The sequence below is a fragment of the Oncorhynchus mykiss genome, chromosome 19 (assembly GCF_013265735.2).
Source record: "Oncorhynchus mykiss isolate Arlee chromosome 19, USDA_OmykA_1.1, whole genome shotgun sequence".
Taxonomy (NCBI): Eukaryota; Metazoa; Chordata; class Actinopteri; order Salmoniformes; family Salmonidae; genus Oncorhynchus; species Oncorhynchus mykiss.
In genome coordinates, this window is record NC_048583.1 from 54,749,411 (window position 1) to 54,767,072 (window position 17,662).

Sequence of the window (17,662 nt, forward strand, 5' to 3'; positions counted from 1 at the left end):
CATGTACTTGGTGGTACAGTAACTGAAAAAGGTGAAGAACCACTGCTCTATCTAATGTGATGATTTTTTTTGTAACAACACAGACATACGTCGCCAACATCTTGATTGCTGTGAACCCTTACTATGACATCCCCAAACTGTACGTTCCAGAGACCATCAAGTCTTATCGTGGCCGTTCCCTGGGCACTCTACCACCTCACGTCTACGCAATCGGTGAGCGCACATATCTATTATTACAACAATGGCTGCTATACTGCCTGGTTTCTGGACATAAATATAGTCTGTTTAAAGCAATGGCTATATTTGAGTTACATTTCAATTAAGGCTAGGTGTTGTCAAAGCATCATATCCGTTACATGATTGATGATTTTTCAGCGGACAAGGCCTACCGGGACATGAGAGTCCTGAAGATGAGCCAGTCTATCGTAGTGTCTGGAGAATCTGGGGCCGGGAAGACAGAAAACACCAAGTTTGTCCTCAGGTTCGGGCTAAAGGACCACTATGATTGTGTTAGTTATTACAGAAAACCATACTAATCTTAAAGGTAGACTCAACAAGATTACATTGCATGCACAAAGTAAACACTGGGGAAATTTCCACAACAACTTAGAACGCTTAAGCTCGAGGCTAAACTTCGACAATGTTTTGGTCCTGTATAGGGCTGTGACGGTCATGAAACTTTGTCAGCCGGTAACTGTCATGCAAATGACTGCCGGGCTCACGGTAATTGACCGCTAATTAACATAAACATGTTAATCATCTCCAGGCCTCCACTCATACAAGCAGCAGGGTGCCTTTGGAACATCTACATTTAAAAATAGACTAATAAATCAATTTAACACACACTTTCACAATATATACAATATCTAGTTCATTTAGCAGACAAGATATGCTTATAAATCCATTCACTTGTTCATCAGCTGACAATATATCCTTAAATCTATTATGTAGTTCATTTAGCAGACAAGATATGCTTATAAATCCTGTGTCATTTATTTTATATTATGATTTTGTAGTAAGAAGAATATAACTTACTTACTGACTTTGTCCCCATGGGGAAATTTTGTTGCAGTGTCATGTACACATTTAAAGTGGCGTTTAAATACAAAACAAGATTGACAATGCAACTTTCATAACAGTTACGCACCAATAAAAAATAATAATAGTAAGAAATAAGAAATAAAACTTTTTTTTTTTTTTAAAGAAGAAAAGACTAGCCTGCTGGCCTTACGGGGTCAATGGGAACATTCACCCGAGCTATTTAGGAGGGATATCACACCTGGCACAAATTGTCTCGTTCTGTTTTTCCTGCTGAGGTGCCTTATACCTGTGCCCAGAGGGGAGTAGTTCAAAGTCCAGGTACAGCGGGTTGCTTGGGTCTAAAATGATTTTGTGAGACTTACGGAGGGCCCTGACCTTAAAGATCTCATCCAGGCCTGTCTGTTTGACTCCAAGTACTTTGCTTGCTGTGGTAATAATCCTTCTCAGCATGTTTTTCTGGCTGACAGTGGCATTGCCAAACCAACAAACAATACAAAAAGTTACAAATAATTGATCTTAGCTGAATGAAATAGAATGGATATTTTTCCTATTCCCTAGCGAGTGAAGTGGCTATTTCAAATAGGTCCTATATGCTAGATTGGGTTATTTGGAAACGTTAGTTGTGAATTATACAAACCTTGGGCTGCATGAATCAACTATATTTATGATTTGAAAAAGTTGCAAAAAAGCTTGTGCTTTGTTCCTGGCCTCAGGCTTAATACGCTGTTCTCTCAAATGATCATATTCTCACCCATCAAACTATTCTCAATTTAATCTTACATTAGTAAAGGCATGAAATTTGATTTAGAATGTCCCATTATCAAATTGGCAGAAACGGTGGCAGGGGGAAAAATACATGTCGTCCATATGCACTTGAATAGTGAATGGAGGCTGCACCTTCCCGGTTCCTTTTTCAATCATGCCGTGTATGCTACTCTGGTTTTACAGTGGAGCAATGTGCTTAATAGTAGTAGCTAAGAAATGCATATAGTAGCAGTAGAAAGCTCCTCTTTTTAGTGGCAACCATCAAAATTCTACTTTCACAAGTGATTGCATATAGAAAGGTCTGGGGTTATAAGAACCCTTATTTCACTCTACGCATCAACCATTGTTTGAGGAGCAGCCAGCCTCTCACTGTGCGACAGGTGATATTCTGCCCAAACTCTGCATGCAATGGGCTCTCCAACCCTGTTCCTGAAGCTACCCAGTGCTTAATTTGGGAAACCAAGTGAAATCAATTTGGGAACATCGATAGTAACATGTTTTCACAACAAAACAAATGTCATTAAACTGTTGACAGTCCCTCACTGCACGCTGGAGAAAGGAATGAAGGAGAGAGAGGAGGATGGAAATACGCACGGAGGTGAGACATTCTGTAGCTAAATGTAATGTCAGGCTATTAATTATGGAAATTCCTTATTACTAGACTATCCAAAATCAAATACAAATTCACTGTAATTGTAGGCTAACTAGCCTACTCTGTAAGCCGCCCTGAACAATCAATGTACCAACAGCATCGCATAGGCCTATGTTCTCCCAGACTAATGGATAGAAAGTTTGGAGCTTAGCATACGGTAACCAGTCCTTCCAGTATGCATAATATTACAGTCCATACTCAAAGGCGATTACTTGAGTTTTTGTGCTACAATACATTCGGAAAGTATTCAGATCCCTTGTCTTTTTCCACATTTTGTTACGTTACAGCCTTATTCTAAAATATATTCAATTATATTTTTTTCCGTCATCAATCTACACACAATACCCAATAATGACAAAGAAAAAAAGTTTTTTGGAAATGTTTGCAAATAAAAAACAGAAGACCCTTAGACTCAAAATTAAACTCAAAATTAGACTCAAAATTAAGCTCAAGTGCATCCTGTTTCCATTGATCATTCTTGAGATGTTTCGACAACTTGATTGGAGTCCACCTGTGGTAAATTCAATTGATTGGAGATGATTTGAAAAGGGGCATACCTGTCTATATAAAGTCCCACAGTTGACAGTACATGTCAGAGCAAAAACAAAGCCACGAGATTGAAGGAATTGTCCGTGGAGCTCCGAGACAGGATTGTGTCGAGGCACATATCTGGGGAAGGGTACCAAAGCTTTTCTGCAGCATTGAAGATCCCCAAGAACCCAGTGGCCTCTATCATCCTAGAGCTGGCCACCCGGCAATCGGGGGAGAAGGGCCTTGGACAGGGAGGTGACCAAGATCACACAATGGTCACTGTCAGAGCTCCAGAGTTCCTCTATGGACCATCGCTGCAGCTGTCTACCATTCAGGCCTTTATGGTCATGTGCCTCAGTAAAAGGCACATGACAGTCCGGTTGGAGTTTTCCAAAAGGCACCTAAAGGATTCTCAGACCATGAGAAACAAGATTATGTGGTCTGATGAAACCAAGATTGAACTATTTGGCCTTAATGCCAAGTGTCACGCCTGGAGGACACCTGGCACCATCACTACGGTGAAGCATGGTGGTGGCAGCATCATGCTGTGTGGATGTTTTTCAGAGTCAGGGACTGGGAGGCTAGTCAGGATCGAGGGAAAGATGAACAGAGCAAAGTACAGAGATGTCCTTGATGAAAACCTGCTCCAGAGCTCTCAGGACCTCTGACTAGGGAGAAGATTCACCTTCCAACAGGACAATGACCCTAAGCACACAGCCAATACAAGACAGGAGTGGCTTCGGGGCAAGTCTCTGAATGTCCTTGAGTGGCCCAGCTGGTGCCCGGACTTGAACCCGATCAAACATCTCTGAAGAGACCTGAAAATAGTCGTGCAGCGATGCTCTCCATCCAACCTGACAGAGCTGGAGAGGATCTGCAGAGAAGACTGAGAGATAAAACCCAAATACAGGTGTGCCAAGAAGACTCCATGTTGTAATCGCTGCCAAAGGTGTTTCAACAAAGTACTGAGTAAAGGGTCCAAATACTTTTGTATTTTTAATACATTTGCAAACATTTCTAAAAACTTTTGTCATTTGTGTGTAGATTAATGGGGGGGAGACTATCAATTTTTTGGAATAAGGCAACAAAATGTGGTAAAAGTCAATGTCTGAATTTTTTTTTTATCTGTTATTTTACCAAGTAAGTTGACTGAGAACACGTTCTCATTTGCAGCAACGACCTGGGGAATAGTTACAGGGGAGAGGAGGGGGATGAACAAGCCAATTGTAAAGTGGGGATTATTAGGTGACCGTGATGGTTTGAGGGCCAGATTGGGAATTTAGCCAGGACACTGGGGTTAACTCTTACGGTAAGTGCCATGGGATCTTTAATGACCTCAGAGAGTCAGGACACCCGTTTAACGTCCCATCCGAAAGACCGCACCCTACACAGGGCAGTGTCGCCAATCACTGCCCTGGGGCATTGGGATATTTTTTTAGACCAGAGGAAAGTGTGCCTCCTAATGGCCCTCCAACACCACTTCCAGTAGCATCTGGTATCCCATCCAGGAACTGACCGGAACCAACCCTGCTTAGCTTCAGAAGCAAGCCAGCAGTGGTGTGCAGGGTGGTATGCTGCTGGCAATACTTTTCGAATGCCTTGTATAGGCTAGACCAAATGTACTGAAGACATCTTAAATATGTTTTTCTACATAATGCGTAATATGCGGTAGTCTATTAGGCTATGTATTGTATAAAGGCACAATCATTATTTTAATTCAGGCTTTTCTTTCAGGCTTGGGCTATAGGCGTATGCATAAGCTCTAATATGGGTCTTGGTGTTCTACATGCGGCAACTTAAATGTTTTGAATTAATAATCACCTTTGAGAAAGCTGTCCATTTTGTTGTTTGGAATTGAAATAAGATCCACAACAACAATTTTTTCCACTGTTCTAATTCTCAGAGTAAAACACTCAACGGACATTATGAAAGCTTAACCAAGTTTAATTCTTCCCAGAGGGTCAGTACAGCTGCATTCAGACAAGCACTGATATTTAACCGTTCCTCATAGGCTGAGTCCCCTCCTACCCGTCTGTACAAACATTGTTCTTTACTGCTAGGCAGGACACTAGTATACTTTTTATTTTTCCCATAAGGTGACCTGACCTCAACCCCCCTCCATCTTAATCCATGGCTTCCCTGCACTCAACACATTCCAAGCTTAGTTCCACACACTATATACCTTTCTCCTATAACCGTTAACTTCTGGTGTAGACCCTCTAAACCTCAGCACTCCATCAGTGACATGAATAAGTATATCTCATATTCTCCGAACCCAACACCACTCAGTTTTAACCTGTTTCACTTTTTTCTTAAAGTTGATCCATCACAGGTCAAACAATATAGCAGTGAATTTCAAAAGATTTTGATAATTGTTTGATGTGATTTTCAATTATATTTGCATTGATGTCAGAGTGATTTAGAGACAATGGCGCACTGAATACCGACCTGGTGGTTGTTAGCGAGTTGGGTAATACCAACGTATCAGAGCCATTCATGTAGCCTACAGCGCACATAGGGGTAGATTACCGGGGCTCAACGGTCAGGTGAAATTTGACTGCAGTCATGAATTGTGACATCCGGTGTGGGGGTAATATGGTCACCGTAACAGCCCTAGTCCTGTAGCTACCACTTTGAAACTGCATGAAGAGCACATACACATAATACATTGTGTGAGTGAAGCGTTAGTTATTTGCCATGTCATCTAGTTGATTCTACCTTTAACCAAACTTAGCATGTTGTGTATAATGACATTGCTTGTCAATGAGTAAGCCATGTTTTCTGTAGTATACCTCATGTCCAAACATTAACTTCATATACTGTAGCATTGTTGTTAGTCTTCATCTGACATTCATCCCATAGATATTTAACAACGTCATACGGCACCGGGCAAGATATTGATGAGAGAATTGTTGAAGGTAGGATTTAACATATAACTTCCTAATCATACTTTCTCTTCTAAAGTTGAAGAGATCCCAAATACTTATTTTGTGCTTGTGAATTTCAGCAAACCCCCTGCTAGAGGCATTTGGAAACGCCAAGACAGTCCGGAATAACAACAGCAGTCGTTTTGGAAAATTTGTGGAAATCCACTTCAATGAAAAGGTTAGCCATCATTTTCTGTGGAATTATTTTTTTTCGTCATAAGGAATTTCAGTATTTTCAATGTATGTAATGCATTGCAGTGTGTTGGCCAATTTTAATTGTTGCTTCATCGGCCTACATTTTGTGTGTATGTGTGTGTGTGTGTGTAACAGAATAATGTGGTAGGTGGCTTCGTGTCCCACTACCTGCTGGAAAAGTCAAGGATCTGCATGCAGAGTAAAGAGGAGAGGAACTACCACATCTTCTACAGGCTGTGTGCCGGAGCCTCTGAAGACATCAGACAGAAGCTGCACCTTGACTCCCCTGACAGCTTCAGGGTCAGACACACACACACCACACACACACAGAGAGAGAGAGAACACGACCGCTGTATCACTGAAGAGTGTAACCAGAGAGCGTCAAGTCTTTGCATCCCAAGTTGAGAGAATGGATGGATGAGTCCTTTTGAAAGAATGCTGCAAATAGACCTGTTCCACATGCCTCACTGAGTTCTTTGAGAGAGGGAGGTCATCTGTTCCTCTCCCTGCCTAATGGTCGCCTGTTCCTCTCCCTGCCTAATGAAGCGACACAGATCCCGCTGCCAAATTCTTCCACCGTGAAGCAAATTGTGTCAATGGAAAAACTCCATTGAATCGTCAGTCGTGTCATTGGTGGACATTTTCCAGTGTTTTTTTTTTCTTTTTTAGTTGTACATTTTCCACTAAAAAATATGAGTTGGCACACACCCAGAGACAATTATTTAGTGTAGAGGTGCTGACTAATGGCAAATTAACTATGCTATAAAAATAACTAGTTGCACACTATATTACAAGCTCACAGTAATTTATTGGGTAAACCACCAAAGTTTTGGCATCACTGTGTCTTCATTTTTCCTCTTGACATAATCTTGCTGCCAAATAGTGTAAAAGTAGTCCTAGACAACAGAGGCTTTCCACCATGTTCTCAACTGACCCAAATACAGGCCTATGTCTGGTTAGTAGTGTTACGCTATTCTCTACATGACCACGAGATGTCATGTGTGCTATATCCAACGAACTAAAGTCTGTTACCTGTTTGAAAGTGGAGAGAGTCTGCTCCTACTTAGTATTTGTTAGGCATTTCTCTGTTCCAGCTGAGCCCCCAGTGAAACTAAGCGCATGTTTGTGAATATGGGATTTGTGATGTAATAGAACTGTGATTGGTGTTCTAGAACTAACACACTAAAGGTGTTAGGGGATTACCTCAATTATTTGGTTAATTTCACCTGCGCTCTAAACAACGCTATAACAATGCTTCAACAACTATAGTTGTTGTTTTGGGTATTTTTCACAGTACGATTATATCAAGTCTCCACGGAGACAGTCACATCAACAGAGGCAATTAATTCCAAAGCTATTAAAACCAAGCCAACCGTGAAGCCACTTTTACATAATAGATAGTTCATTGAACATGACAAAAAGCAATGCCACTGTTTTTGAATTTATTGTTACTCTACAAAGTTAATTAATTACAAAATTAAACAAATAATTTATTAGCATCAATACTGGAGTTGAGAGAGCAGAGATACTGGCTGTGGATAGGTATACACGACCAGACCTGCTATGAAAAAGCACTATTATCCCTAATGCTACCTCATTCACTTGTCACATAAGCCACTTTTACTCTCTTGTTCCAAGTCGTCGTCAGTCTCATTCAAGTCATATGTTCTGCCGACGTCTATATCTCTCAATTTTATAAACATATCCCACATAGTTTGGCTTATATGGTTTGTCTACACTTATGTTATTTATTGAATGCTAATTGTTTGTGTGTGTTCTCCTTTGTCTTCGTAGTATTTAAATCGAGGATGCACAAGATACTTTGCCAGCAAGGACACAGACAAACAGATCATGCAGAATCGCAAGAGTCCTGAGGTACTGTACCTTTCAGCCTATTCTGTTTTACCTCTCTGACCAGTCAGGGCCTTCACAGCTGGTAGTGCTTGATTTATTCCAAATCATCTTGGCCACAAATGGCTTTGAATTGAATGTGAATATGAACTTTAAGGACTGAGTAGTCATTTATTTAGTCATATAAATATATAGACTTTTTGGGCCAGGTTTTCATGCAAAACTGTATCAAGGTTTGTCTTCAGAAATAAACGTCTTGCGTTCCAAACGTTATTGTACTGTACGCTCACTGAACATTGATATGAGAGAAAGCTCTTAAGTAAATTATTGCACGTATGGAAATTGGGCAAAAAAAATCCAAATCAAATGAGAATTTGTTGTTTCAGAATTAGTTGAGGTCTGTGTTTTTTGATTAAATTATGTCAGATGTGAAAATAATTCTAATTTTGCCCATGCAGGAAATGTGATTAATTGTGTTGTTAACTCTCATAAGAATAACGCACCATTTTTGTCCCTCGGGTGTGTTACCAATACATTAATTTCACTGTGTAAAGTAGGAACATGTATCATTGTTTGCTTATTAAACATTTATTGTGCACAAAAAAGGAAAAGAAATAGAAACATTGGCACAGGTGAAAGTCTGGCCAATCTCTTGTAGGCTGTGTGTGAATGTTATGTTATATTCCTATGTAGACCTGTTTGAGTTGGTCTATGTTTTTACCATTTTGACAATTAACCAAGTGTACCTTTTCACAGCTTCTACTCAGTGTGTTGAGAGAGCAATGATCTCATGACACTTGGCGTGTTACTAATCAAGGTTGTTGTGCGTCTCTTTGCCCTGCCTCGGGTCAATGTAATGCAGGATAATAAGGTGATGACGCTTTCTGTAGGAGACGCTCCGTGTATTATTCACGATGTAAACCCTGAGGAGAGACTCAGCTTCACATGCATGGGATTGTAGTGCAAGCAGGACCTTATGCAGAGCATGTTTCTTTATCAATGTGCATGGATGGGGTTTTGCTATTTTTTCTTTGTTGTCTAGTTTCTACCTGGCTCAGAATGTCACAGTGTGGTGTATTCTCAGTCTAAATAGATATTGTTACAGATACATACTTATGACTGGTCGGTGGAAATGTTTTAATATTTAAGCCAATTTCCTGCGATTCTACACATTTCTCCATGGAGCTGAGAGAAATTGTTTCAGTTTTATAGCTAATGTCGTGCCATTCTAAGTGTTCTTTGCTCAAACATTATAACAAAATCAATACTATACATACATTTATTTTTTTACATGTTCAATTCTCCCCGACTGTCTCGCTTTTATTTTGGTGATTGCTAGTTCTGAAAGATTATATTATATATATAAAAAATATATATATATATATATATATATATATATATATATATATATATATATATATATATAGTTCCATTGTCTTTTCTACATAGTTTATCTGGTTTTAGTCTTGGTTTACACTGAAAGTGTTTTTCCATCCCAGATGTAGATTTTTGGTGACTATTTGGGATTTCAATAGTAGAAAAATCCCTGCTGTAGTAGTATTGAACAACGTAACACTGTGACATTCGCTTTGGTGTGCCTCTGTTTCTGCTTCCTCCAGCCCTCCTTCAAACCAGAAATCACAAATCCACTGTACTTTTCTATACCTCTGCTTATATCTGTCAATGGTGGATTTCTCATTTCTGATACTGGGATAGTGAGAGCGAGCATTTGATATGTCCGTGTGAAACAGGTAACGCAGAGATGCGGTCTTAAGGGCAGATATTCAGAAGGCGGCCGAAAGTTCTGGTGCAAAGGTGTCCATATTTATTCACAGTGTTCAATAGTGCTAGCGGCAATGAATATTTACAAAACAGGTAGACAATAGACTTACTTCTCAAAACAAAATAACAAACTCCATGCGGCAGGTGGCCTAGTGGTTAGAGCGTTGGACTAGTAACCGAAAGGTTGCAAGATCGAGTCCCCGAGCTGACAAGGTAAAAATCTGTTGTTCTGCCCCTGAACAAGGCAGTTAACCCACTGTTCCTAGTCCGTCATTGTAAATAAGAATTTGTTCTTAACTGACTTACCTAGTTAAATAAAGGTTAAAAAAATATATTATAATAATATGCACTAAGCTTAAAACAGGCTTACCCTGTAGCTTCCATAACTCTTACAAGTTGTGGGTGTACCTGGCTCAACTTGAATTCTAAAACAGAACTTAATTACTCTCCAAAACAAGCCCAAGGTACACTTCCGTGGGAAGTATGAACAAAGGAAAACATTAACAGAATGAACTAAACAGAGTTTCTAGCTCTGCACAGAAACGGCGTTTCACTCGGCTATAGACCGGTAAATTACCGCATTGATGTGTGCAACAGATTATATGAAACTACTTTTTCCATACAAGCATTTTCCTTCCGAACTGGGCACTGAGGGACAAAACATTAGGAACACCTGTAAGTTTCCATGACAGACTGAACAGTGAAGGCTATGATCCAAATGAAGGCTATGATCCAAGTGAAGGCTATGATCCAAGTGAAGGCTATGATCCAAGTGAAGGCTATGATCCAAGTGAAGGCTATGATCCAAGTGAAGGCTATGAACCAAGTGAAGGCTATGAACCAAGTGAAGGCTATGAACCAAGTGAAGGCTATGAACCAAGTGAAGGCTATGAACCAAGTGAAGGCTATGATCCAAGTGAAGGTTATGATCCAAGTGAAGGCTATGATCCAAGTGAAGGCTATGATCCAAGTGAAGGCTATGATCCAAGTGAAGGCTATGAACCAAGTGAAGGCTATGATCCAAGTGAAGGCTATGAACCAAGTGAAGGCTATGAACCAAGTGAAGGCTATGAACCAAGTGAAGGCTATGAACCAAGTGAAGGCTATGATCCAAGTGAAAGCTATGATCCCTTTTTGATGTCTCTTATTAAATCCACTTCAATCAGTGTAGAGGAAAGGGAGGCGACAGGTTAAAGGATATTTAAGCCTTCAGACGATCTAGACATGGATTGTGTTTGTGTGCCATTCAGAGGTTGAATGGGCAAGACAAAACATTTAAGTGCCTTTGAACGGGTTATGGTAGTAGGTGACAAGACGCACCGGTTTAAGTGTGTCAATAACTGCAACGCTGCTGGGTTTTTCACGCTGAACCATTTCTCATATTAAGAATGTTCCACCACCCAAAGGACATCCAGCTAACTTGAAACAAAGCATTGGAGTTGACATGGTTCAGCATCCCTGTGGAACGCTTTTGTCACCTTGTAGAGTCCATCCCTGGTGAATTGAAGCTGTTCTGAGAGCAAAAGGGATGTAACTCAATATTAGCATGGTGTTCCTAATGTTTTGTACATTCAGTGTATATTTAAGTGTTAATGCCCGAGAAACCGGTGTTTGGAGGATATATTGGCATAAGTGTTGTTATGCCTGAGACGTTCTTATCACTTGCTTGCTAGCTAGCCAACTACAGCTAATTTACAGCCAAGTCAAAAAGTGCAGCCAGAATAAAAGTAGCTGCATTTGTTTAAGCTGTTTTCTAGTGATGTTTTTTTGGATACATCCATAACAATGAGCTAATGAGGCTCGATTTCACCTGGCATAGATATTGTGCTTTACCCGTCAGGACATTGTTGCTCAGAGGAGATAGCCAACAACACAGCTAACACAATCACTTCAAACTGAAGCTGGAAAGACTGCAAACTAACTGCACTTCGTTTCACCTTTTTTCAATTGACATTTCTTTGTATAGATCCATAAAAATTATGCCAGATGATTAATGATTTCGACCGGCTGAGAAACGCTGCCTGCCTGTCTGTCTGTGTGTGTCTCGTCCAGACTCCCCACACGTTCATTACAATGAGACAGCTGGAGATCGAATTTGAATATTGAAACAATGTTGCAAATGCCGGAGAGACAGACAGCAAGGTTTATACAAATCTCTGGTGTTGAAAACTAAATGTTAGTCTAAAAGAAATGTGAGAATGTGTAGATGCTTTTTATAGTGGAGATGTTTATACAGTGCCTGGCTGTGCTTATTGCACGATCAGATGGAACAGAGTAAATAGGCATTTTTAACGTCATAGATTTAGCCGGTGGTAACTTGTGGAATAGACACCGGCTGGAATGCGGTTTTAACCAATCAGCATTCAAGATTAGACCCACCCATTCTTTAAACTGTAGCTTACTGCTAACAAAGGACTGTATACTGCTAACAAAGAACTGTAAATGTAGCTTACTGCTAACAAAGAACTGTAAACTAGCTTAATGCTAACAAAGGACTGTATACTGCTAACAAAGAACTGTAAACTGTAGCTTACTGCTAACAAAGAACTGTAAACTAGCTTAATGCTAACAAAGGACTGTAGACTGTAGCTTACTGCTAACAAAGGACTGTAAACTGTAGCTGACTGCTAACAAAGGACTGTAAACTGTAGCTTACTGCTTACAAAGGACTGTAAACTGTAGCTTAATGCTAACAAAGGAGCTAAATAATAATAATATAGTCATGTGCAGAATAATGCTTCTAGAAAGAAAAGGCAAAATGCATAAGAGAAATAGAATGAGCTATTTTAATGTAATGACAGATTACACAATGTGCGCGTTCGTGAAGAGTGGGCATAAATCCACTTCGTCCCAGGAAGTGAAGCCTACAGAAATCACTGCAGACTTGTTCATACAGTAGGATAGTTTGCTGTGTGTGTGATGGCTCTCACACGACTAATGACAGCCTACAAGGGACCAGGAGTTTTCCCATAGTCAGGCCACATGATGCTGGAAAGACTCCTGACCTAAACTAGTACAGGGCCTGTATTCACAAATAGTGCTGATCTAGGATCAGGTCCCTAGCACACAGACTCTTTGTAAATATGGGCCCAGGTGCAGTATCCTGACTCTCCAGTCTCACCTTCTTCCAGCATGTGAAGCTGGGTGCCCTGAAGGACCTTCTGCTGGACGACCAGGGAGACTTCAACAGGATGTGCGGGGCCATGAAGAAGATTGGCCTGGACGACACGGAGAAGCTGGACCTGTTCAGGGTGGTAGCCGGGGTGCTGCACCTGGGCAACGTCGACTTTGAGGAGACTGGGAGCACATCGGGTAAATCAAATTACCTACACAACCTCTCTCTTAAGGAGTTTTCACACATAGCTCAGAGGTATAGTTTGATTCAGTTTGGTTATTTATTACATAAAAAAAAATAAAAAAAATAGGTTCGGTTGGTTTCACATTGCCAAATATCAAATAAACTAAAACACCTAAACAAAATCACGTGTCCATGCTAGTAATTTGTTTATTGGCCAAAAATGCATCTATGAAAAAGTTAAATCCATCTATGACTGTCAAGAAGAATCACTTGTGTGTCCCGAACATCGTATTACTTTCGCTTTGGTCTTCCAACAACATGCGATGTGAATAGGTTATATTCAGCAGCCTATATCCCTGCTCATAAATGTGCTGCTATACTCAGAATGTTTCAGCCATATCAAGAAATGATGCTGCGTGCATTTTTATCAAATGCTCGCAGTCAAACAACCAATAATAGTGCATGTGTTTTTTTCCCTTGTGTTTTTTACGAAACTCATTCTCACCTGCAACGAACCCCGGTACGAGTTGAATCAAACTGAGACCACCCTTTTGAGCAAACCATGGTGCGTTGTTTACTGCGCTCCCGAGCGTGGATGGTGTGTTCACACCAGCCCAAACAAACTGAAATAAGGGGGGAATTTGGTAAACCACTCCAAACCAGTTTGGTGTGAAAGCCCCATTAGTGTAGCTCTCTCGTCTCCTCTAGTCTCGTCTCCTCTAGTCTCGTCTCCTTCCTCTAGTCTCGTCTCCTTTCTCTAGTCTCCTCTCCTTCCTCTAGTCTTGTCTCCTCTCGTCTCGTCTATTAGAATGTCCCCGCAGATACACATACAGGCGCAGAGTTCTCCCACGCCACCTTGCACGACCTCTCCTCTACACTACTCTCTTCTCGTCTCTTCTCCTCTGCACTACTCTCGTCTCCTCTCCTCTTCCCTCCTTTCCTCTCCTCTAGTCTCTCTTCTCCTCTAGTCTCTCTTCTCCTCTAGTCTCTCCTCTCCTCTAGTCTCTCCTCTAGTCTCGTCTCGTCTCCTCTAGTCTCGTCTCGTCTCCTCTAGTCTCGTCTCGTCTCCTCTAGTCTTGTCTCGTCTCCTCTAGTCTTGTCTCGTCTCCTCTAGTCTCCTCTCTTCTCGTCTACACTACTCTAGTCTCTTCTACTCTAGTCTCCTCTCATCTCTCCTCTGGTCTCTTCTCTCCTCTCCTCTGGTCTCGTCTAATCTAGTCTATTCTACTCTCTTCTATTCTAATCTCCTCTCCTTTCGTCTACACTACTCTCGTCCCTTCTCGTCTACTCTCCTCTTATCTCGTCGACACTACTCTCCTCTTGTCTCCTACTCTCCTTTCATCTCATCTCATCTCCACTACTCTCCTCTTGTCTACTCTCCTCTCCTCTACTGTTGACCCACCTTATTCCGTACAAATTTGCGCAACCGCGGCATTCAAATGAGGCTGCAATGAAAACTAATGGGACTGTAGTGACTGTGTTGGCATCAACATTTGGGGTGTGAACTACGTTTCTATTCAAGCGTTGATTGACATGGGAATGGCTCAATAGTATTGGAGAATTGTTGAAAAAACGGACCCCTCTGGCGCTGTACGATAAATTGTGACGTGTCATGACGTAACGTACAACACGCATAATGCAACTAATTCTGTGTCATACAGCCTCTCTCCACCAGGTGTAGCGCTTCTCTCGTAGATTAACAACAAAACAAGACAGGAACAGGGTAAGGCGGGGTTACCTAGTCAATTGTACAACTGAATGGATTCATTTTTTGCATCATCACTGCAAGCCATCACGACTCGCGGTTTACTTCTGAAGATAACTTTAGCGCCTCCCAAAAACCCGATTCAAGTTCGACACAAACCTTCAAATAGATATGTAATGACACATTATATAAACTCTTTATAGTGTTATAAATTAGACATTTTAGAGGTGATAAGTTGGACAGATCGGGTGAAAAAAGCTGTTTCCCCACACGGCTAATCTCCCCTTTTCATTATCACGCAGTAGGTTTTGCTACCCAACCTGCCATTTTTAAAAACCTGACCGAGCTTATTGCCTTCTTCAATCATGCAGAGATGGGCAGCATGAAGGTCTCCTCATTGATTTTGCTGGAAAGGGGAGAAATTGTGCTTTACAATGGTATTCATATTACAGTTGACCTGGAAGTATTTTTGGGGCTCTAAAATAAGGTCAATTGTACATTACAGCGCGATGTACAAAAGTGCGTTAGCTAGCTATACTCCCCTAGTCCCCCCTCCTTTTCTTTCCTCCCCTCTACTCTAGTCTCCCTGACTCTAGTCTCCTCTTGCCTCGTCTCCAATAGTCTCCTCGACTCTCCTCTAGTCTCCTCTAGTTTCCTCGACTCTCGTACCCTCTCCTCTAGTCTCCTCTACACTAGTCTCCTCACCTCTTCTTCTCCTCTAGTCTCTTCTCCTCTTCTCTCCTGTAGTCTCCTCTATTCTCCTGTAGTCTCCTCGACTCTAGTCTCCTCGGCTCTACTCTAGTCCCCTCTACTCTAGTCGCCTCTAGTGTCCTCTTCTTTCCTCTCGTCTACACTACTCTCCTCTTGTCTACTCTCCTCTACTCCCCACCCCTTGCTGACACATTCTTCTCTGTCGGGTCTCACTGTCCCACTTTGGAAGTAGACCCATTGAAAAGAACATGCTCAACTGAAACCACTCTCCTATAATGTAACTGACCCAGAAGTGCTGAAATGCATCTGACAGATAGGAAAAGTCATGATTCAAGCTGAAGATGGATGATGTAATAGAGTACTGCCTGGAGAGCAGATATTACCTGGAACATCGCACGGTGCTCTCGCTCCTCTGAAATGGATACATCTGCCCATTTCCCTCCATCACACCCTCTTCCTGTCTTTGCAGGACATTATCTAGGCCGACCTCACTGCCTGCAATGAAGCCATTTACGTCTGCAGAATGTGTGGCGTGTGTTCACCGTGAGATGCTGTATTCAAGCACTAGGCAGCAGAAAGAAAGAAGTAGAATCCATCCAAAATCCAATTGAAGTGGCATGATGGAAGTTGCCCGGTTCTTTGTGTGCGCACCAATCATTTCTGTCTCTGTGTGAGTGTGTGTGTGTGTGTGTGTGTGTGTGTGGTGCGTTTGCATGTCCACTTGTGTGTGTGTTTCCAGGCGGCTGCATCCTGATGAACCAGTCCAGTCCGACACTAGCCTACTGTGCTGACCTGCTTGGTTTGGACCATGAAGACCTGAGAGTCAGCCTCACCACCAGGGTCATGCTCACAACAGCAGGGGGCGCCAAAGGAACAGTTATCAAGTAAGAATACCTCTAAATTAGATGAGTATATTTTATTGGTTTCTCGCAGTCATAGACTGAATTGTACACCAATTTACAATCATAGACTATAAAATAGTAAAATCCTAATTGATTGTAAATCCACTACTGCTGCACTTAACATCCTGCCCTTATCTACTAGTTTAGGCCAGGGTCAACGTTGTGGTGTGGTGAAGAAGATTAGCGCTGAATTCCAATTTCATACCCTTCTCCCCCACGGGTACACTTTTCACTCCCCTCAAGGGTTTCAAAGTGTCGAGGGCATGGGCCAGAGGGAGTTTCAACTGTTTCAGAATTCAGTGCAGGGCTCTGGTATGTGGAGCTGAGAAAAGATGAAAGATTACACTTTTTGTTGGCCAGCCATGAAAATACCATATTCCCAGACAGTGACTGTGTGGCGTAATGCTCTGTCTTGATGCTACGTACGTTGACGTCTCCCCATTACGATGGACCCAGTCAGTAGACAGGCTAAAGATGGGCTAATCGTATAGGCTACATCTATACTGTTTACAGTAATAGTCCTGTTGGCTCTTAAACCCATTTGGGCCATGCTTAGCCGCCCTTATTTATATAGATGGATTGTGTAAGAGGGGAAGGCTTAACTAAGACTGGTACATTGTGGATCTAGTCTTGAGTATGCCATAAAGCTGTTTATGTGACGTAACCCATACACATAATTCAACTCTCCATTCAAGTTCATGTGGAAGGAGCACTCAATAATTTCAATATCCTTACTCAATATTAATTTCTGGCCATTCACAAATTACTATTTGTTTGTATTTGTATACACTCAGGGCTCAACGAACAAATTGAAAATCTAAGCCCTGGCGGTAGCGTTATAGGTAAGGGGGAGTTTAAAATATTTTTGCTAATTTCACAACCAGAATTATGGGCTCAGTAAGTGACGCGAAAGGCTGTCTTTTGATGAATAAACAAGTTGAAGGTGTGTCGGGGCTTGACCCCTCACTGGCCAATTAGAATGTGCTCCATGGCTAAATACAATACATTCGGAAAATATTCAGAACTCATGACTTTTTCCACATTGTGTTACTTTAAAGCCTTATTCTAAAACGTATTAAGTAAAACATTATCCTCATCAATCTACACACAATAACCCATAATGACAAAGCGAAAACAGGTTTAGAGAAATGTTTGCAAATTCATTAAACATAAACAAAAAAATACCGTATTTACGTATCTAAGTATTTAGACCCTTTGCTATGAGACTCAAAATTGAGCTCAGGTGCATCCTGTTTCCTTTGCTCAGCCTTGAGATGTTGCTACAACTTGATTGGAGTCCAC

The 17,662-nt window shown here is 41.3% G+C and overlaps 1 protein-coding gene across 3 annotated transcripts in view; it reads left to right on the forward strand.

Annotated features, from left to right (window-relative positions):
- Positions 1 to 17,662, forward strand: part of LOC110498124 (unconventional myosin-VI) — a 98,183-nt gene that overhangs the window by 31,638 nt on the left and 48,883 nt on the right. For all 3 annotated transcript variants that reach the window (XM_036955105.1, XM_036955103.1, XM_036955104.1), the window contains exons 5-12: positions 84 to 213; positions 376 to 481; positions 5,852 to 5,907; positions 5,997 to 6,094; positions 6,247 to 6,411; positions 7,906 to 7,986; positions 12,876 to 13,056; positions 16,198 to 16,342. In XM_036955105.1, coding sequence (XP_036811000.1) covers positions 84 to 213; positions 376 to 481; positions 5,852 to 5,907; positions 5,997 to 6,094; positions 6,247 to 6,411; positions 7,906 to 7,986; positions 12,876 to 13,056; positions 16,198 to 16,342 — 962 coding nt within the window. The remainder of the gene's footprint in view (positions 1 to 83; positions 214 to 375; positions 482 to 5,851; positions 5,908 to 5,996; positions 6,095 to 6,246; positions 6,412 to 7,905; positions 7,987 to 12,875; positions 13,057 to 16,197; positions 16,343 to 17,662) is intronic.